This window comes from Aotus nancymaae, unplaced genomic scaffold (genome assembly GCF_030222135.1).
Source record: "Aotus nancymaae isolate 86718 unplaced genomic scaffold, 86718_ANA_hifiasm-v0.15.2.pri h1tg000036l, whole genome shotgun sequence".
NCBI classification, from domain to species: Eukaryota; Metazoa; Chordata; class Mammalia; order Primates; family Aotidae; genus Aotus; species Aotus nancymaae.
The window spans coordinates 20108757-20131024 of NW_026988450.1; the positions used below are offsets into that span (position 1 = coordinate 20108757).

At 38.1% G+C, this 22268-nt stretch overlaps 1 protein-coding gene across 2 annotated transcripts in view; it reads right to left on the reverse strand.

Annotated features, from left to right (window-relative positions):
- The window catches only part of SLCO5A1 (solute carrier organic anion transporter family member 5A1), a 144637-nt gene that overhangs the window by 48994 nt on the left and 73375 nt on the right, over positions 1-22268 (reverse strand). Inside the window, exon 4 of one of the 2 annotated variants that reach the window (XM_021675230.2) lies at positions 11881-12045. The exons of the other annotated variant lie outside the window; for it this stretch is intronic. Within the exon in view, the coding sequence (XP_021530905.2) occupies positions 11881-12045 (165 nt within the window). The remainder of the gene's footprint in view (positions 1-11880; positions 12046-22268) is intronic. 2 annotated transcript variants of the gene reach the window in all.

Here is a 22268-nt window from a genome sequence, read left to right on the forward strand (position 1 = left end):
CTGGCTAATTTTTTATATTTTTAGTAGAGATGGGGTTTCCCCATGTTGGCCAGGCTGATCTTGAACTCCTGACCTCAGGTGAGCCGCCCACCTAGGCCTTCCGAAGTGCTGGGATTACAGGTGTGAGCCACCATGCCCAGCCCAGTATGCTCTTTTAGAAACAGCTGTCTATGCCAAGTGACTAAAAGGATACTGCAATATGTAAGTATTCAATTTTTGCATTTAATATATAAATATCTATTCAATTTTTTGCATTTTCAAAAGGGTTTGGTATTTATACAGTATATATTTTGAACAAATTTAAGGAAGATATTACTAAATAATATTTAACTACTCTATATAAAATGAGCATACACAAATTGTCCCTTGCCTAGGTAATAAGAGAAGTGTGCACCTATGTTTCTAAATATCCACTTTAATCAAAAATCCAACATAAATTATATTCATCTTTATTGCAAATAGAGATATTAGAAGAATTTCAGTACAATGACTTGAAAATATTAACTATTAGCCTGAAATTGAATCAGTCTAACAGTAACGTATCCAAATAAACCCAAGTTCTCCCTTCTGGACAATGGAAAGATGCCACATCAGGAAGCTGAGCCTGGCAGCAAAGCTAATTTGCTGAGATCCATTGTGAGATGGTTCAGCAAAAGGACATTACTTCAACTTCTAATAATGTCTAAGCACGTATTTCATTCTTTAGAAAAAAAGAGTAAGATATTTCCTGCCTGTGTGATAATAACTCTATCCTGGCCATATTTAAGGGCCAGGATATTCATTAGCTCAGGATGTGATCTTTATGACTAAACAGAAAGCATCTCTGGGGAAATGAGAGGCAGCAGCATGAGCTGGGAGTCAGAACAGTTTGTCACTAGCTGCAGTGTGCCACTATCTGTGAGGCCATGGATGCTTGAATTCACGTGTGTATCTTTATTAATTATCTACTCTGTCTCCTACTTTTCCCCTTCCCTCATCTTTTTCGATAATAATCCTGGTTCTCCTGTCCTTTTATGGAGGATGGTCTGTTGGATGAATAGGGAGAAAAGCCAGGGTCATCCTCCTTAATAATTAATATTTGTGTTGTTCTTTACACTTAAGTAATATTTAGTTTTTAAAACTTTAAAAGCCCTCTAAAATGGATACAATGATAGCATTTCACAGTCAGTAAAACAGAGGTCAAATCAGTTAACTCACTCAAGGCTACACGGCTTGTAAGTGGCGGAGGCAGATCTTGAACCCAGAACTTCCGATGCCAAACCCACAACCTTTCTCCTATGGCACATTGGTTCAGTACAGAGCAGGCAGGGACCACTCATTTTAGCAGGGTATGGGTCTGCTAACATGGGACCATGCCTAGTAAGAAGCTCCTGGATTCTCAAAAGCAGAAATTTAACCATCAAGTTACCTTACTCCTCCTGTAAAGTCCCCCTAGAAAGGCAAAAAGTGAAGCAATTCAACCTCAGTTCCATCTCATGCACTGAGAGAAAAAGAATAAATATGTATGTATTTATGTATGTATGTATATACACAAAAGAAATTTAAACTGCCAGGAAAAGGTATAGATCCAAAGTAAAGTGGTAAGATAGTGACTAACTTGAACTCCTAGAAAAAGAAGCTACTCATAAAAATCAGAGGATTTTGTAGGTCGTGGGGAATGGTGGGTTGTTTGCTAGTTGCCCTTTAGTGAAACGTTGTCTAATTCAAGTCCTAATTGTAGAGATGCAGACCCTAAGTGTCAGGAAGATGAAAGTTTTTGTTCATTCCTTCATCAAATCTATTGGGCATCTCTTTGTTGATTGAACCAACGATAAGATGCACTCAGTAGCAGAGATGCTCCTCCTGACACTTCAGTGTTTCCTGTGGGTTCTCAGTCTTTTTAAAAAGCTCTCTAATCTTTCTCAACCTGACTTCTATTCACAAATAAATCCTGCTCTGTGAACAAAATATAATATTTTTACGACTAAGGCTCTCAAGGGGCTCTGGGCTATTTGGAACACCGCAGGGCTGTGACCACAGATGTAGCAATGTGGAGAGCGCTGAGGGGAACGTCCTCGGAGCACAGAATATATCCTCATAAGTAGGTCATGGTCGTCTTTGTTTTTCAGTGTGAGCATGCACACATGTGCTTGGGAAACAAATCCCAGACACACAGACTGTGCTATTAATCATCAAAGACGAGTGAAGCAAAAAAACATTTTAGTTAATTGAAAGATTTAGTCAAGGGACATTTTCCTGCACGGCGCCCAAATATATAAAATTAAAACACTTAAAATTTCTTTTTTCCAGCTACAAGTTGTGAAAAGCAGCCGTTTATACTGGAAAAATAAACGCAGAGTAAATAAATCAGAGATATAAAAATTTGACCCTGACCCTACACTGATGCAGCTGATATATGTTTAAAGCAATTGTACTTTAATCATTGATATTACATCTTCCAGCCTCCTTCAGTTCAGATGAGGTTATCCCTCAGCCTTTCCCTTCAGTATCAAGTCCTTGCTTTCTCTTTCATTTTCCTACTTCCCATTTTTTTTCTTTTCTTTTTTTCTTTTTTTTTGGGGGGATGGAGTCTCACTCTGTTGCCCAGGCTGGAGTGCAGTGGTTCAATCTCAGCTCACTGCAACCTCTGCCTTTTGGGTTTAAGAGATCCTTCCACCTCAGCCTCCTGAGTAGTTGGGATTACAGGCATGCGCCATCACGCCCAACTAATTTTTGTATTCTTAGTAGAGAATGGGGTTTTGCCATGTTGGCCAGGCTGGTCTAGAACTCCTGACCTCAAGTGATCAGCCCTCCTTGGCCTCCCAAAGTGCTGGGATTACAGGCGTGAGCAACCATGCCCGGCCTCTACCTCCTGTTAGCCACACTTTTTCTTCTTCTTTCTAAAATGCATTCCCTCCAGATAATCTTTTCTATGAATGTTTTCCACATGTCCTAAATCCTGCCTGTACTCTACTGTCTCAGATTCCTCTTCCTGGAAGATCTCATAAAGTGAGCAATATGTTTATTACTAATAGCTACTTTCCAGGCACTGTGTAAAGCCCACCACATACATTCTCTCATTGAATCCTCAGAGCCTTTGCTACTCATAGAGGTTAATGGGTTCATCCAAGGTCACAGGCAACCTATGAGGTTCACTAGACTGTGAGGCCTTGAGGATGGGGCCCCTCTGTGTTCTCATCTGGCTTCACTGTGCACAGTGTCAAGCCCATAGCAAAAGCTTTATAAATATTTGTGCATAGATGGGTGGGTGGGTGGGTGGGTGGATAGATGGGTGAATGGGTGGAGGGATGGCTGGATGGATGGGAAGATGAAAAAACAGAATAAGAATTTCAACAAGATCTATCTCCTCAACTGAACCTCTTAACTTCTATGCTATATGTCTTACCTAATACATAAAAGTTGGAGAAGAAAAAAATTGACTCAATAAAAATTCCAAATTGTAAGCAGCTTCTCTGAGGACCGGTTCAATCTGTATCATATGAACCTATAATGGATTGTGAGGTGTGTTCCTTGGAAAAATTCCTCTGTGCGCCTCATTTTCATCAACCCTTCACTGGAGAGAGGACTCCCTCCCACTGCAGTATCGTGGTGAAGACTGCAAACCATACCCGAAAGGCACCTCTCTAACACCATGGCTGGCTCTGAGTGGATTTAAAGCTCACCTGTGTTTACCATCATAGCATGGGCTCCACTGAAGGAAAGATGCCAATTTGCTTTGGATTCCCAAAAGCTGTATAGGCTTTTTAAAGCACTTTCACAAAGATACACTCTTTTGATCTTTATAAGAATCTGAAGGTAAATGCTAAATCTTGCGCAGGAAAGAGCATGGGAAGGATGAAGGCTGAGTATTATGTGACAGAAACATACATAGCCTCTCAGTCTCCTTTACCTTTCTGGAATCAGCTTCTCTGCCAGGGTGAAGGCAAACTGAATGCTGGGCAATCAGATAGTTAAAAAGGAACAAGTGTAATATACTAGGCAAACGGGTTATTTAGTATCAAGTGACTTATTACACCTATCGCTATCATGTCATAGCAGAAGAATGGAAACAACCAAACGTCCATCATTAGGGGACCAAATAGACTTCACACAATAAAGTACTGTGTAGCTGTACAGAATGAGCAAGATCTCTAGACTGTATGGCACAGAACAGGGCATATAGCATGCCAACCTCTGGAAAGAAAGGTGAAAAACACTAATGCAAAATACTGATGTATATATTAAATATATTGCATATGTAATACATATATTTATTACATATTTAAAAAAGAAATAAAAGAAGGATAAACTAATGTTTTAAATGACTTTCTATAGCGGGAGGAAGAGAATTGGAAGAAACTGGAATGGAAATGAGGCCTCTCTGAGTGTACTTTGTTTATAGTTTTGACCTTAAAACCATATAAATGTTTTATATAATTTTAAATATGAATTTAACTAAATAAAAAAATTAAGTAATCCTAAAATTAAAAACCCAAAACAAATTAAAATAAACAAACATCACAACATATCAGACATAACCAAACAGAAAAGAATTACTTCAAATAACTTCAGAACAGTATTTTGCATATTTGTAGCAAGAAATCGCCTTTGGACAAAAGAAACTACAGCAGTCTAAAGCTGTATTTGGTATTTTACAGTTAACTTCTGTGCTATATGTCTCATAGTTTGTGGTTAGCAATAATACTGAGAATTGGTTTGAAATTATTATACATACAAACACACATATGTGAATAAAATATTAGGTTAAAGTCATTAGAAAAAAAGATTTTTATCATTAAAGAGATTAAAATACAATATCAAAAAAGTTAAGTAATAACTTGTCATCTTAACATTTGAAGTGCAAATATCATTATAAGCTCACGATTTTTTTTTTAATTACAAAAAGCCCAGAAACAATGACAATCTTTGTCAATGAGCATCCCGAGTGTCCAGATGATGGTATCCAAGTACCATTTTCCTTTCAAGAAATCTTTCCTCTCAAGATTCCTTGGAAACTACGACTGATCCCAGGTCTAGGGCAGGAAATGTGGAAGATAAAAGAGTCATGTTTTGCCACGACAGAAGCCACAAAGACAACTGAGGTAGAGCCAAAAGACACAGGTGCTGACTTTAAAGGGCTCCCAATGGCCAAAGATTGGGCAACTGGACCATCAAAAAGAATAACGACTGCACCAGAGTAAAGCACATCAAGCACAGAAAAATGAGTTCATAGTACTTTTAACAAATTATTGGCCACTATATAAATTTGCTGGAATATAAACTTACTCTGAAAACTAGTAAATAAAGAGAAAGAATCACATAAGAAATTAAGGTCATTTGGGGAACTGGTCAAACAAGAAGCCGATCATTTGGTGAACTGATTGGAACAATTCAAAGAGAGAGAGAGTGTGTGTGTGTGAGAGACTCGTAACGTGCTGCAAGCATGGACATCCTTCCCTAACACCTCCTTACTGTCTCCTGCCGCAGAAAGTTTCTGCTACTTTACTCCTATGATTAAGATGAAAATAGTCACTTCTTATGATTTTATGTGAACGTATTACCTCTCTTAGCAGGTGGGATTTAACAGAAAGCCAAATTACCACTGTAAATTAGACCAATACAATTTGTTCCAAAATCAGAAAACCTAACAAGATTTCCTAAAGGAAATTTAAATTTAACACAGTTTCATAACAGAAGGGAAGAGAAATTGATTTTTAGTGAGCATCTACTATATACCAAATGCTTTAAGATCTAATTACCTCACTTAATATTTTACAGTAGCCCTGGGGAATGATCACTCACATTTTACAAATGAGAAACTGAGACGCTGAGTGGGCAAGCAATTTGGCTAAAAGCATACATGTAGTTAAGCCACAGATCTGGGATTCACAGGTCTGTGTACTACATCAGGCTGCCCACAGCAAATCAAAACAGTTAATACTGATTCTGGACATGGCCAGAGTTTGTGAGGGATGCAACATTGCTACAAATACCAGAGTGATAAATTGGTTAATAACTAGTCCCTTTTAAGAAAACAATATTAACTCCATAGGGAATGTAAGAATAAATATTTATTTGGTATACATGGCTTTGGGAAAATTATTTAATCTAAGATTTTGGGAAGGAAGAAATTATAGAGTTCATTCCAGTTCAAGTTACTGTTTTCTAGACGAGACAAGAGACCTAGAGAGAAAAACACTGTCCACCTTACGTACTTCAAAAAGCCGGGGAGTTCCTGAGACGGGTAACAACACAGGCCTGGAATTAGCCTGAGCTGTCTTTCCAAATCATCAAAGTGTATCTGCAGGGCACTGACTCCCAGCCGAGGCACAAAGCATGTTCATGAACAGTGTTGCCTCATAGTTCTGAAGTGGTTGTGATGGTTTGTAGCAGCTTGTCAGCATTGTTTATTGACAAAAATGAGCACGATGATTGTAACTGGTCTTACTAAGACCCCCGGAGAGCTCGGCTGTGAGACTGGTTACATAGCAGGAACCAATGGACCAAGATAATATAAAAAATGTTCAAGTATTTCAAGTATTTTAAAACATAAAAAATGTTTTTAAAAATATATAAGACTCCAGCCAAAATAGCATTTTGAACTCCGTGGTTCCTGGGTCATCCATGCACATATCATGAGCCTGGTATAAGAAAGAAAGTGGGTCCCGCCACACCCTTCTGAGGGGAACAAGTGGATCCTGCCTCTTGCTGTGAAAGATGGCCTGTGGCTGCAAAGTATTAGGTTGGTGCAAAAGCAATTGCCATATTTTTCTTTTTTTGAGATGAAGTCTCACTCTGTCTGCCAGGCTGGAGTGTAGTAGCACAATCTTGGCTCACTACAACCTCTGCCTCCCGGGTTCAAGCAATTATCATGCCTCTCAGCCTCCTGAGTAGCTGGGATTATAGGCGCGTGTCATCAGACAAGGTTTCACCATGTTGGCCAGGCTGGTCTTGAACTCCTGACCTCAAGTGATCCACCTGTAATCAAGTGTTGGGATTACAGGTATGAGGCACCGTGCCCAGCCACTAAGTGCAGTTTTTGTCATTACTTTCACAGCAAAAACTGCAATTACTTTTGCATCAACCTAACACATCTTTACTTTAATGCTGATGCCATGTAGTATCTTTTCCTGCAAGAAATGCTGATGTGTTTCTTGTCATTTTGTGTCCTTTGAGTCTTAAAGATATTTTTAAAGAGCAACGGAACCCTGTTTAACTGTAATCATTAGAGTACTGGCTAAGAACCTGCCACGTAGTAGACACGGACACATTCCTTAAATCAGTCGATTGATAAATAAATAAATAAAGAGAATCTGAGTGCTCTTTTTGTCCACCACAGCTTTTACAAAAGTTCTCATTAGCGCTGAAAAAAACAAATGTAATTCAGCATAATATTAATACATTCCTCTCTGTCCAAAAGACAAAGAGCCTGTAATTGTCACTTTTTGTTCCTAATAGCTTCTATTCATCTCAATAATGATTAAAATGATATAAGTGGGAAGAGTTTAGCAGCCACTACAGAATGTTGGTTTTCTTTCTCCTCTCTCAGAGCCACCACTCTTGAGTGTGGTGTCGGCACACATCTCAGGGCCAAGTGTCACCACCTGACCTTGGAAACGGGTGGTGACAGTGGACATCTATACCTAAAATACTCTATTTGCATTTAAACGCTTAATCTCAACATTTAAAAAAATCTATGTATACATTTATAAAACTAGTATAAAAATGGATTTTAAAAACTGCTCATAAAATTACATAAAAGCTATTGATGACCTTAGAAGAAGGAAGCAAATCAAAGCCCATTCATATGTTTCTTGATTCCCAAAGGCTGCAATTTGAGTTCAGTGGCACTGCTGTGAATCACTTCAACCAAACCCAGAATCAGTGGCTGAAGATGGATGGCAAATATTTTGTTATTTAGACAACAATAAAAATTACAGTAATTTTTAAAATTACATCCCAACTTAATTCTTTTACCACAGAAATAAGTATCTCAATTATTCTACAGTGAAAAACAAAATGGAATTTTCCAAGGCTACTTCTCCTTGCAAAGACAAACCAATTGCTCTAACTCTTTGTAATTCTACACATCAAATGCCAAGAGCCCAAGCAAAAACAATGCTGAAACATCACTGTGCTCCAAAAATGGACATTGTGAACCGTGGCTCAGAGGCTGAGTGGGTGGACATGGAATCCTAAAACCACTGGAATATTGTCTTTGTGGAAAGAGTGAAAAAACTAAATCGAAATGATGACAACGGTGTATACCTATTACAGTATTTCAGTAAAAACCACTTGGCGATATTTATATACTCCAAGGAGTACAAGATTCTAGCATGCGGTTCTAACACTTTTTACCTTTAAGCAAGTTATTTAAACTTCTCTGGGTCTTTTTTTCTCATCTAGAAAACGGGCATCATTAATAATATCTGCTTCATAGGCATTAGTTACATGGATTAAATGATGTTATCCACATATAATTGCTTAGGTAGAGCCTTGCACTTAGTAAACATTGAGTACATGTCAGCAGTGCTTTTATTATCATCATTATTATTATTACAGAGATTTTATGCTCAGAGCTGTTCAAACTGCACAACTTCAGATGTGAGATACTATCACCATAAATAACAGTTTTCTTTACTATGATATAATCGGGTTGTATTTTTCCATTTATGTTGTTGTACCTATTTGAAGTTAGGTAAGCTTCAAAACGAATCACTATTCACTACTTCATGTGATCCTCACAACAATGTCGACATAGAAAGACAGAGAAGAGATTATCCTCAAGTTACAGATAAACTCCAGTTTCAGCTGAAATCTGGGGAGGAAAGTGATTCGACCAAAGTCATGCAACTAGTGACCAGCAGTGAACAGATTCCAAGGGCACCCTGTATAACTGCTCCTTCAGGGTTGATATGGGTGGGCTCTGTTGTAATCCCCATAATCCCCATGTATCAAGGGAGGCACCAGGTGGGAGGTGATGGTTCCCCCCATGCTATTCTTATGATGGTGAGAGTTCTCACAAGATCTGATAGTTTTATAAGGCAGTTTTTCCTGCTCTTGCTCTCTCTCTTTCACCTGCCACCATGTAAGACATGCCTCTTCCCCTTCCGCTGTGACTGTAAGTTTCCTGAGGCCTCCCCAGCCATGCAGAACTGTGAGTCAATTAAACCACTTTTCTTTATAAATTACCCAGTCTTGGGTATGTCTTTACAGCAGTGTAAGAACAGACTAATACGAGGGTTCTTCCCATCATTAAGGCTTCTCAAAAATACCAACCTCATAGTATTTAACTAGTTTCAAGAGATAAATATGACCCCAAGTGGGTCAGCAGAAAGAACATGAGCAGGGAGAGTGTGCTGTGACACAGACCCACTGTTCAGCAGAAACACACTACACAAGAGGAGTGAAGTGGGGTGACTGTGGCATTGCAGTGATGCCCTCGTCAGACATTGGTGTCACCACCTCCTGCCTCAGCCTCCACCAGTAACTAAGAGATGGTTTTAGTCAGTATCCATTCAAGGTGCATTAGTGCCTACCCAGCTCAGCACTGCCCCACTCTCCCACTAACCCTAGGGGTGTAAGTGGTGCATCTACAGAGAAACGGAATGATCTAGGCAGCTCTGCTCCCTAGTCTGGCTGGAACCGGGGTGCACAGGAGGGCTTCCCTATGTGTATCCTGGGGAACACTGTTTATGAAAAAGATGCCTCTAAAAAACTCAGGTTTCATGGTCAAATGACTTTGGAAAAGGCTGTTGTCTGAGTCGCCTTCTGGGAGTTTCACAGCGCTTATCGGCACATTAAAGGAAATGAAAGGGCCTAGAGTAAAAAATCCTATGATACATTGTTTAACTCAGCAAGTTCCAAATTTATTTTACTATGAAGCTTCTTTCCAGTAACACCTTTGAATATTGAAACTCAGTTTGGGAAATGCTGGAGACTACAATTAACGGCCGTGTGGCTTTGAATCTAACTACAACTTTTGATTTCCCTGTCCAAAAATCATTGCTCAGTAAAGGGTTAGTGGAAGAGTTAAACTACAAATGGAAGGCTTAGATTTTCTCATAACCAAACTGTAAAATAATCTGGAAATTTTACCTTAATACAGGAAAGTATATATTTTGCAACCAAGATCAAGAAAAACACATTTTAAGTTACAATTACAACAGTCCACAGCAGTATATTCTTTATAAAAACATGTGCCATCCTGAACCCACAACCCAATGTTGTATGTCTTTAAATGTGTGAGATGAAGTAGAGAACAAAGTGATTACCCAAATATTTCAAATCAGTTTCTCTTTCTACAGTAACGTAATCTTGCCTGTTCATTTTCAGATAATTCAAATTTACTGGATTTAAGTGTGGAATTGGAGAAAGCAGGAGCCTAAGTAATCTGAAAAGTTATCATAATTCTACACTATTTAAATATACTTCAACTGTTGAAATATTATTTATTAAATAAATTAAGCCTTTAGGAAGATATGGTCAACCAGCCATCTTTGATACCACTAAGAAAATATCTAGAATATTACATGATATAATATGCTGAAAATGCCTCCAATATCTGAGAATTAATGTTTCCACATTTTTTATATACTTCTTTTTTTTTTTTTTTTTTTTGAGACGGAGTTTAGCTCGTTACCCAGGCTGGAGTGCAATGGCGCGATCTCGGCTCACCGCAACCTCCGCCTCCTGGGTTCAGGCAATTCTCCTGCCTCAGCCTCCTGAGTAGCTGGGATTACAGGCACGCGCTGCCGTGCCCAGCTAATTTTTTGTATTAGCAGAGACGGGGTTTCACCTTGTTGACCAGGATGGTCTCGATCTCTTGACCTCGTGATCCACCCGCCTCGGCCTCCCAAAGTGCTGGGATTACAGACAGGCTTGAGCCACTGCGCCCGGCCATATACTTCTTATATAAGTTCTGAGATACATGTGCAGAACCTGCAGGTTTGTTACATAGATGTACACGTGTCATGGTGGTTTGCTGCACCCGTCAACCTGTCATCTACGTTCTCCTAATGCTATCCCTACCCTAGCCCCCAACTCCCTGACAGGTCCCAGTGTATGATATTCCCCTCCCTGTGTCCATGTGTTCTCATTGTTCAACTACCACTTATTAGTGAGAACATGTGGTGTCTGGTTTTCTGTTCCTATGTTAGTTTGCTGAGAATGATAGTTTCCAGCTACATCCATGTCCCTGAAAAGGACATGAGCTCACCCTTTTTATAGCTGCATATTATTCCATGGTGTATATGTGCCACATTTTCTTTATCCAGTATATCATTGATGGGCATTTGGCTTGGTTCCAAGTCTTTGCATGTTTCCACATTTCTAAGCATCCAATTTATTATGAAAGAAGATTTGAACACTAAGTACTATGGGTATGTGCATCAAAGTCTCCTAAAAATCAGTTTGCCCAGGCATCAAACATCTAAAATCAAATTTATACATTTCCTTTTTAAATTCACACATCTCCAGTAATTCAATTAAAATCTGTTCACATTTCTGAAAGGGAAATCCTGATACCATGAAACCATTCTATATTTCAGGTTATCAATTTTTTTAACTTAACACTTTAAGACCCATGCCAACCCATAAAAAGACCTATTTAGATTTAAATTTGAATGTAATTGCCTGTTTCATTTTTTTAAACCATAGAAATATAAATATGCAAAATTCTCTCCCTTCCCAAAACACAGTTGGGAAATGTGTCACATGGTAATACAATCTGAATCAAAGAGAACACTTTCTAGGATATCCTCCTCCTAGAATCTGGGGGGAAAGGTAGCTGTTAATGAACTTGTTTAACACTTCGATGTTAGATTGAACTTTCTCTTCACCCATTCCATTTCATGGTCAAAATGATCATGTTTTCAAGCAGCCCTAGCGGCAGTGCCTTACCAGTGTAGATGCTGGCATTGGAGGCTGGGATACCAAACTGTGACTCGATGAACTTGGGAATGAAGGTAATGAAAGCAGTTACAATGGCACTCTCAGCTGTGTATGACAAACTCACAAAAAGGAATGTCATGTTGCTTAAGATCCTGACAGCTGCTCTTGGTAGGTCTACAAAATGACAAAAATGACAAACGAATGTTATAAACAATGGATGGAAAACAAAATAAAACTGAATTGTTTTTGAAATGAACTGGAAATAGCCATTCAGCAACATTTGCCACCAAAGAATAAAAATAGATCCAACGACGATTAGAAACCACTCTCTTTATTAAATAGATTTTGTTTTCTTCTTTTTTTTTTTTTTACTTTCAACCAGGATATGGAAAGTAAGTAAAGTACCTAAAAACATACTCACACACAAATATCCTTATAAGCAGTACCCAACTGATGATTCCTATTTCAAAAACAGAATTATTTGCATTTCTTCATTGATTAAAACAATATTTTTTATTGTTAAGGCCTCAAAGTCCACTAGATGTGTAAAGTGCCTGCAATGCAGTCTTAAGTTACAATTTCCACTTCTCCTAACCAACATTATAATGCAGTTATTCCGCTTTTGCGAGCATCTACATGATGTTGGACTTCTGATTGTCCAGTCTCATTATGAAACAGGAAATAGTCACAGTTCAAAAAGCTAAAAGAATGAGGCCAACAGGTCAGATACTCTGAGGTACTTGGATTGGGGAACAAAGAGCTCCATAAGGGGAAGGAGAGCCCAAAGGTGTGGGCTTAGCACCTGCTGAGCTGCCTCCAAGAAAGAAAGGCAAGTCTCACCCTTGAGTCTAGGCATTTATTTCACAGAACCTACCATCTATATGCTTCAAGATATATGTGCAAGTATTTTCATTGGAGCACAGTTTATAATAGCATAGATGGGAATCTACATTTCCATCAATGGGAAATGTTTATTAAATAAACTATAGCACAGCCATATAATGGAAAACTACACAGTAGTTAAAAGTGAAATAGAGCTGTATGTACAGCATAAAAGAACTCCAAGAAGTATTTGTATTAATGTATAAAGCAAGCTGCAAAAACAGATGTGCATATGTGTAATTCTATTTAATTAAAAATCAAACAAACCAAAACAATATATTTATATGTGGTCACATATATACTTCTCAATATATATAACACAAGACTACTAAGGGTTTATGTTCTGTGAATGGGACTAAGGTTGGAAAATGAGAATAAAAAGAGATTCTTGTGTAAATACTTCTGTATTTTTACGTGGCTATAATGTGAATTAATGTATATTTATGTAATTTTTATGTATCTTCATAGAAAAGGGAAGCTGCATTATTTTTGGCAATACAGTTATCTCAGAACAGTTATCTCCTTCCACATAATAAAGTCGTTTCATTAAAATTAACCAACAGCTTTTATTAAAGCTATAATTCATAGCTTCCTAGTCACGAGAATTTGAAACTTAGAAAGTTAAGACTGCTCACTGTCATTATTTTAAAATTTAAACTAAATTTAATGTTCTATATCTTAATTTTTAAAGTTTAAATTAACAATCTAAAAGAAAAATTAAGATGCATGCTTTATCTTTTTAACATAGATAAACACACAGAGAAAAACATAATCAAAGTGCTTCATAAAATCATCCTACAGCCTCTTGTAAACACTGTAAATTAAAATGTCATATCGAAAATTTAAAACAGAAAGTTAAGATTACCTATCAACATTTAAAGATTCAAATTAAGGTTAGCCATATATTAAAAGCTAATGTGTTGACTCTAACCTGGGAAAAATATAAAATAAATTTTAACATTAAAAAAACATAGTATCACATGACTATTCTAAGAAATACTAGTTATATCGAATGGGTTTTTCTTCTATAGCCATTTAGTATGATAAAATAGCCTTCTAATTTCAAGGTTAACTAAAAACATGCATGATGATTCTCTCTAGTTAAAAAAGTCTGTTGTTATTTAAGAAAAATTAGCAGAAGTTCAGACCTTCAACGACTCTTAAGTTTCTTTCTTCTTTCTTCTACCTTTCTTGTTTCCCTTTACTGGGGCTAAGCTTTCAGCCTACAGCCCTTCAGGAGCTGAGGTGGGAGCACAGTATCCAGGGTTATACCTTTGGTTGGTGGGGCTGGGTGTTTTTTTTTTTTTTTTTTTTTTTTTTTTTTTTACATCAAAGGAGACTTAGCAAGTTATAAGTACATTGAAAATAATGGAAATCCATTTTCTAACTGCCAAAGAAAGGGGTTACAAATATGGAAAGGATTGTTCTACATCAGATTGGCACTGGAGGTACTGGTTCAGCTAGGCAGATAGATAAATAGATTAGATGAAGATAGATACATGGATGATAGACTATGTGTGTGTTTGTGTGTGGGTATAAATATAGACCTTCCTGTCTGCTCACAAGGCTTAGAAGTAATGACACCCTGGTAGGAATGCATCTATCTGGCACCCAATTCTTGGTTTCTAAAAACCATCTTCTACTAAAAGGAACCAGAGTTCCCTGGAAAAATGTCTAACTTTACAACTAGGGCAGAGAAAATACAAGATAAGCCTAGAAAACCTTGTTGAACAAGAAAGCAAAAATGTGTTCATGGAATGGTGAAGGAGTGTCAGAAGGACACAGAAGACAGCTTGAAGGATTCTCACTGGCCAATCTGGGACAATTTGACCTCAGTAGATACTAAAACCAGTGAGCAAAATCTAGTAAGAATGAGATATAGTTGGTCTTTATTACTCACAGATTCCATATTTGCAAAGACGTCTACTTGCTAAAATTTATTTGTAACCCCAAAATTAACACTTGCAGCACTTCCACAGTCATAAGCAGACCAGAAAAAAGTTTGAGTTGTCTAACACACACATTCCCAGCTAAGGTGGAGCAAGGTGACACTGCTTTCTTGTTTCGGTTCTCATATTGTAAACTCATGTCCTTTCCATAATACATCGACTCACATTTTTTGCATTTTTGTAGTTTTTGTTGGTGATCTCATTGTTTAAAATCCCTTGTTCTGCAGTGCTGTCTATGGTTCCTAAAGTGTAAGAGGTTGTGATGTGCTTTATGGAGAAAATTCTCATGTTAGCTAAGCTTCCTTCAGGCATGAGTTACAGAGTAATTGACCATAAGTTCAATGATAATGAATCAACCCTATATATTAAATAAGGAGTCTTTAAACAGAAAGATACATAAAGCAAGGTCGTGTATTGACTGATTTGTTGAGAATTATGTTGTAATAGGAACCAAACCCTGTACCTCCCATAGGAGCGAAGCTTAGTCCAGGTTAATCCAGTGTTCACAATGACTTTATACAACATATCTGCCACAAATAACTGGTGTCAATTGTATCTACATAGCCTCAAAATATTCCCCACAGAGTACTTTTTAACTACTCATTGATTAATAATTACATTATACTTATTAATTTTAGAATAACTTTAGAACCTGGCAAATACTATCTTATCCTAGTGATAAAAGTTAGCCAAACTGATGATAGGGCAAATTAACACTATGTGTCTCTGCTCTTATGTACTGAACATAGCATCATTTTAGTGGTGTATCTGCAAAGATGCATAAATCAGGAGATACCACCAAATCCAAATTGAGGGATATTCATAAAGTTAATGGATATAGAAAGTTACTGGTTTGTACCTTTTTTAAAAAATCAAGATCAGCTGGACACAGTGGCTCACACCTGTAATCCCAGCATTTTGGGAGGCCAAGGCAGGCAGACCACGAGGTCAGGAGTTCGAGACCAGCCTGGCCAACACAGTGAAACCCCATCTCTACTAAAATACCAAAAAAAAAAAAAAAAATTAGCCAGGTGTGGTGGCGGGAGCTTGTAATCCCAGCTACTCAGGAGGCTGAGGCAAGAGAATCGTTTGAATGTGGGAGGCAGCAGTTGCAGTGAGCTGAGATCACCCCACTGCACTCCAGCCTGGGTGACAGTGTAAGACTCCGTCTCAAAAAAAAAAAAAATAAATAAAGGTCATGAAAAACAAAAAAGGATGAGCAGCTGATTCATATTGAAGGAGACTAAAAGACACAAAAACTAAATGCATGTGATCCTGGATTGGATCGTGGACATAATGGGTATTATTGGGATAATCAGCAAAATTTGACTGAGGCCTATGGTATAGATGGTAGCACCAGATCAATGTGAATTTCCTGATTCTTATGATTGCCCTGTGGTCATGTAGGAGAGTGTTCCTGTACTTAGGAAACATACACTGAAGTATTAGGAACAGTAGCGTATCACACCCTCAACTTCTCAGAAATGTTAACAATTGTGGAATCAGGGTGTAGGGTACACTGGCGCCCTGTGCTATTTCTATACCTTTCATGTAAATTCAAAATTATTTCAAAAACACAAAGTTTGGAAGACTAAATTAGCAAAGAAGTTGTTAAATGTTCACAAATTTGCAACCAAATACTTCATTTATATGCTGCAGAATATATTTTAGATCAATTTCTTGATTTCATTTATAACTGTGTCATTGTAAAAGCAAAGATGCAGTAAAAAGCATGATGAAGGAGAGGTAATGAAATAATGATAGTGATTATCACTTTTTGATCATTTAATGCTAGGAAATCTTACAAATTCAAGCTGACACTAAAACAAAGAATTGCCTTAAACAGTGGTAAAGTAGGAATAAAATTCAACACAAAGCCCCTAAATTCAAGAGGATATAATTTAAAGTGGACTATACTCTGAAATCACTTTTAAAAGAAGTGTTAATAGCATTGGCAGATCAAGTGTGCCTTCCAGATGCACACTGATGGCAGTATAGGCGGCCCCATCATCACGTGCACGTGGACCTGGTGTTAAATTGCACTCCAATCACAACAGGGCTATGCTGCAATAAATCTGATGCACCCAGTGGCCTCCAAAACCTTTGGTCAAAATTCAGAAAATTTGAGATGGGTAGTGTGAGTGGATTCTAATGGAAGCTGATAAGGGATGGTGTTTAGGAGAGACTGGATCAGTCTCGGTGAGGACAGAGGCCGTAATTTATCCTCCAAACTTCATTGATCACAGCATCATTTAAGGCAGCAGGTATTGATATGCTTGTAATTTTTCAACCATTAGCCAAACGTATTCTGGCATGTGTGAACATTTTATGTTCATTCATAAAATAAGTCTACAATTTAAAGTTTGTATCAGACGAAGGTCTTTGTTTTTTGTTTGTTTGTTTGTTTGTTTGAGATGGGATCTCCCTCTTTCGCCCAGGCTAGGATCCAATAAAGTGATTATAGCTCACTGCAGCCTCAAACTCAGGTCTCAAGCCATCCTCCTGCATCAGCCTCCTGAGTAACTAGGACTATAAAAGGCCTTTATTTGGATAAGGCCTTTATTTGGATAAGGACTTTAAGCTTATTTGGATAAGCTTAAACAAGCACCAACTTCAGTGAACCTGAAAGGTGCAATCATCCTTTCAAGTGGACAGAGAGATAAACTTTCTGGAAGTTTATTTAATTTGATGAGAAATGTATCCCAGGCTGGAGAGGGCTCTGCAAGTCCCTGCCACACTGGAAGACCCCTCTTCTGTGGCTCCTTATACAAAAGCTGCAAGGTTTTCACCATAGGACTTGATATCCCCAAACGAGCTGATCAGACCAAGGAAGGAGGCTGGACTCAGAGGTGCTACCTACAGGCAACCCAACAACCACCAGAGGCACCCTATGTGAGCAGAGACTGGCCAAAAACCCCTTGACTTTGTTTCCCTTAGAGTGTCTGCATTAGAGACTAGAAAGAGATAACTAGGTAGGGAGTACGAAGATTGAATGAGACACAAAAGTAAGGAAAACTGAGCCTGGAGCCACCCTGGAGTCTGCAGAGTGACTGTGGGGCTTAATGGCAATGGGCACATTCCTATCTTCCAGGGGCCCAGCCACGGAGGCTTCTGCTCTCCCCTGGAGCCTTGGACTAAAAAACCCCAGTATCCCAGGTGGCTTAACTTGGCTTCTGATCTTCACAACCTGAAAGGACCTGTATCGTGTCTTTTTGCTGTTGTGTTAGATTACTGAAACAAACTTTGTTTTAATGATATATTTGAAAAACTTATGCCAACAAAGGGATTGACCAAGCATAAGAAAAGGCCCAGCTACCATGAACACCACTGGGCATGCCAGGCCTATGAGAACGAGCTCCTGCCTTCCCTTCCGCCCTGAAGTCCCGAGCTCCATCCATGGCATGGTATTCGTTGTCTCTGTACTATTTATGGTATTCCCCACCTGTCTCCTTGGCAAATGTCAAACTCATTCATCAAGTTTCAGGATTGGCATCTGCCCCTGTAGGAAGCATCCACAGCTTCTCTAGACAGACTAGGGGGTTCCGTCTCTGTGCTCCCACGTACTTGGACCATATCTCTAGTCATCAATTCTTAGGCAGCTGCATGTGTTTACCTGTCTCTTCCTTTCAGGAGACTATAAAAGCTGTGACTGCAGGACCTTGGGGTATCTGTACATCTTCAGCTCCCAGCATTCATCTGGCCTACAAGAGGTACTCCAAAAATACACTTGGAATGTATTTATTAACATTCTTTATTATATCACTGCAATAATGTTTACTAAGACAATATCCATATACTTGTGAGAAAATTAAGTCCATTCCAAAGAGGCATAATTTCCTCCTGGGGAGTGGGTTAAGAGCTAAGACAGCATTAAGTCATAAGATGAAAGGTGGTCCACAGTGGCGGACTCACTGAAAACAGCAAATTATGCTCCTTTTTAAAGCATGGCTCTTTAATGCTAAAGAATCCTTAATGGCATTAGATAAGATTATAAACTAAAAAGTCCATTAAAGAAAAATTAAAATACTAACAAGAGAAACAGAAAATATACAATTTTATCCTTTACCCAGCACGTAAGGAAAGAGCTATGCTTAATTTTTTAGATGTCTGAGTGATTGTCTCTTTAAGCAACAAAGCTTTAAATATTTTTGTTGTATTAACTGGTAGTACTAGATAATACATAGCACAATTTGACATTGTCTTCAAGATTCAAAGTCATAATTATGACTACTAATTTCTATATGCTAATTAGTTTCATTTTTTTTAAACTTTATTAATTTTCTGATTTTTTTTTCTGGTTGCAAGAAAATTCCTCCCCCAGGGCATGTTGTTTGTGTGTTTGTTTTTACCTGCTGACATTGTACATCCAAACCAACTTTTCTCTTTTATGTTCTTCTAAAGAGCCCTTCTAGAGGTAAACATAACCTATTTATTTCGTTCCGTTTACATCTTTTTTTAAAATTTAAACTGGGGGTGAGATGAGGACTAGTGCTTGTTTTATTATTATACAGAATAGATAAATTAGTATTACTATGAAGGAGTTGACTAAATTTTATTACCTGGAAATATAGATTTCTACCCAGGTATAAATTATGAGCATTAAATACCAAACAAACATGCTGACCCCTCTTAATGCTTTTTGTAATTTTTGACATGGATATATCCAGACATACTGACATTTATCTAAAATTGAATAGCCCAGGCAGTTTATTTTCCTTATGTTTAAATTCAACTAAAATACATACCCTTTTAAAAAATAATTTATTGTGCCAAAATTCACAGAACATACATTCACTATTTTAAAGTGAAAAATGTAGTGGAATTTAGTAAAGTCACAGTGTTATACAACCACCACGTCCATCTAGTTTCAGAATATAAATACTTTCTTGCTATTAGAAAAAGTTAAGCATTTTATTTTCAGAAATGGGATTGGAATTCACTAATATTTTATTCTTTAAGTTTTCTGTCATGAACATGTATTACTTTTAGGGTCTTTTTTAAAAAGCTGTAATTTTAAAAGACTGCAGAAGTGTGTCATCCCCAAAAGTCTTCCTTGACTCAGGCAGCCAACATGAGTTCTTTCCTCCTCTTCCTTCCACCTCCTTAGAATGTGCGTACCTCCATTTAGGAGCTGATATATTAATCTTGTGTCTATTTTCCTTTCTGCCTTCCTTTGAGGGCAAGAATTGTAACTTTTCATGTATGAATCCTGAGTTCTTAGTCCTGTAGTAATTGTTCAATAAAGATATTTGTGAAAAAGAAAGAAAAACAAAAAAAGGAGAAATTTCCTCAAGATCAATATTGCCAGCCAGGCACCTCAATAATTACGTGATATTCGGAAACCCATCTGGTCCTTTCCTAAAAGTCTTAAATAACACCCATTGCTTATATAAAAGTACAATTTGAGAGAACAGTGATTGAACAAGCAGATAAAGGCAGCTTAAAGGGACTAAAGTCGAAGAAGGCATAAAATTCACATTGGTCCCAGAAACCAAGAGTGAAGATGAAAGCAACCAGAGTGGAAGGTCATTGTTACATAAAAGACAGGGATTTTTGTTGATAAATTTTTTAAAATGTGATACTGCCAAAATACAGGGTGCTTTGCAAAGCACATGGGCAGTACCAAGGCCTTCGCCTTGAGGGCATAGGAAAGGCCTCCTGAAGTGGGAGGAAGGGAAGTGGTGTAATAAAGGCAGAGGGAGGAAACGCCACATGATAATTATGGCTGAAGGAGGCCAGTGAACGGATACTCCACCTAGAACACATAGCTTCTATATTAATCATATTTGTAAATTTCTATATTTTATAATGTTTTGACTTCTTTAAAAGCTTGCTGGTCAGGGAGAGACTGCCCTCCCAGGACTACAGCCACTTCTTAGACATAGCACTGGGCTCAGCTGCCACTGGGAGCTTACCTTTCATATGCAAACCAAGCAATCCCAAGTTGGTGGCCCAGACCACCTCCTTACCTAACTCACACACATTTCACCTGTCCTAAATCACCCAGGGGCAGGTACCAGACAACCGGAGACCACCCTTGCAGCCCAGAGCCTGTGGACATTATTCAAACTAGCCAATCCTACGCTCTTTCCCAAGGAAACCCCAATAAAGGCTGTGGCCTGGACTCTGGTCTCGCTCTGATTCTGCCTCCTAACCAATCCTGATGCTCCCTCCACCACCCTGCATGGCAGGGGATGCTCCCTTCTCTTAGGAAGTGTAAGTAATTTGTTCTTCTACCAGTGGTATTAACCCCATCATATCATCACTCAGATATCTCTAAAAATTAAAATTCTATGGGTGCAAATTAGTGAACAGCCTTTAACATCTCTTGAAATTCTTTGATCTCCTTGTTTTATAAGTACTGAAAGTGCAGTTGGCTCTCCATATCCATGGACTCTGTATCCAAGGATTCAACCAACCACAGATGGAAAATATTCAGAAAAAGAAATGAGTGAGTGCATCGGTATTGAACACATACAGACTTCTTTTCTTGTCCTTATTCCCTAATCAATACCATATAATAACTATTTACATAGCATTAACATTGTATTAGGTACTATAATTAGTCAAGAGATGATTTAAAGTATACCAGAGAATGTGCGTAGCTTATATGCAAATACTGTACCATCTTATATCAGAGACTTGAGCATCGTGGATTTTGGTATCCAAGGAGGGGTTCTGGAAACAACCCCCCATGGATACTAAGGGATGACTGTATTTAAATGTTCTATTATCTCTAATCTTGTAGTTCCTGTTATTTGTATTCTTTAAAGCCTTCTGGTGCATCAAAAAGCTGGTGAAAAAATATGATCATCCTGCAGTGAAAACCTTAGTAATTTTTATGGCCAGTGAATCTCACATGATCCTTTATGTTCTTGAGCATATGGCAGATACAACTTTTCCATGCGTGTAATCCAGAAGAATCAAACTATTTTTAGTCAGGGTTTTCTGTAAAAGCAAAACCAAGGCTGCTTATCATATGCAACATGGCCAACACAGGACCTACGTGCCCTCATTTCCTGCTCATTTGCTTTGAAAGAAATGACTCCACAGATTTCCCAATCACAAGGTCCCATGAAAGTACTCTGAGTCCTCCCTCCCCTCCAGAACACACCGGCAAATGACATTTGCTGCTTGCCTAGAAAAGACAGGAACTAGATGACACTAACACACCACAGTCACCTCGCAACTTAGCACACAGAGCCCGAGACACTTACCTATGACAAGCAGGTAGAAACAGTGGCTGCCAGGGCCCAAAATATGTCATTAGTGGCTCCTGGCCACAGTACTACATTGCTTGTTTAAATCAGCACTTAAGAGTATTTTCACATATCTTTCTAAGGAGATGCAAGTCTGATAAGTCACCCCACAGTTATTTTGCTGAGTATAAAGAAAGAGCTTTCTTTTTTAGAGATTCTTTGCCTGGACTGTTAACCATTTTACCTTTTACCTCCTAAGCTGCAAGTCCAAATGTAAACATGTGGCTTACCACCAGAAATCATTCATCCAATAAAATAAAAGATTGGACAGAAAAGAAACAAAGAATTAGATACACAGAAAACATAA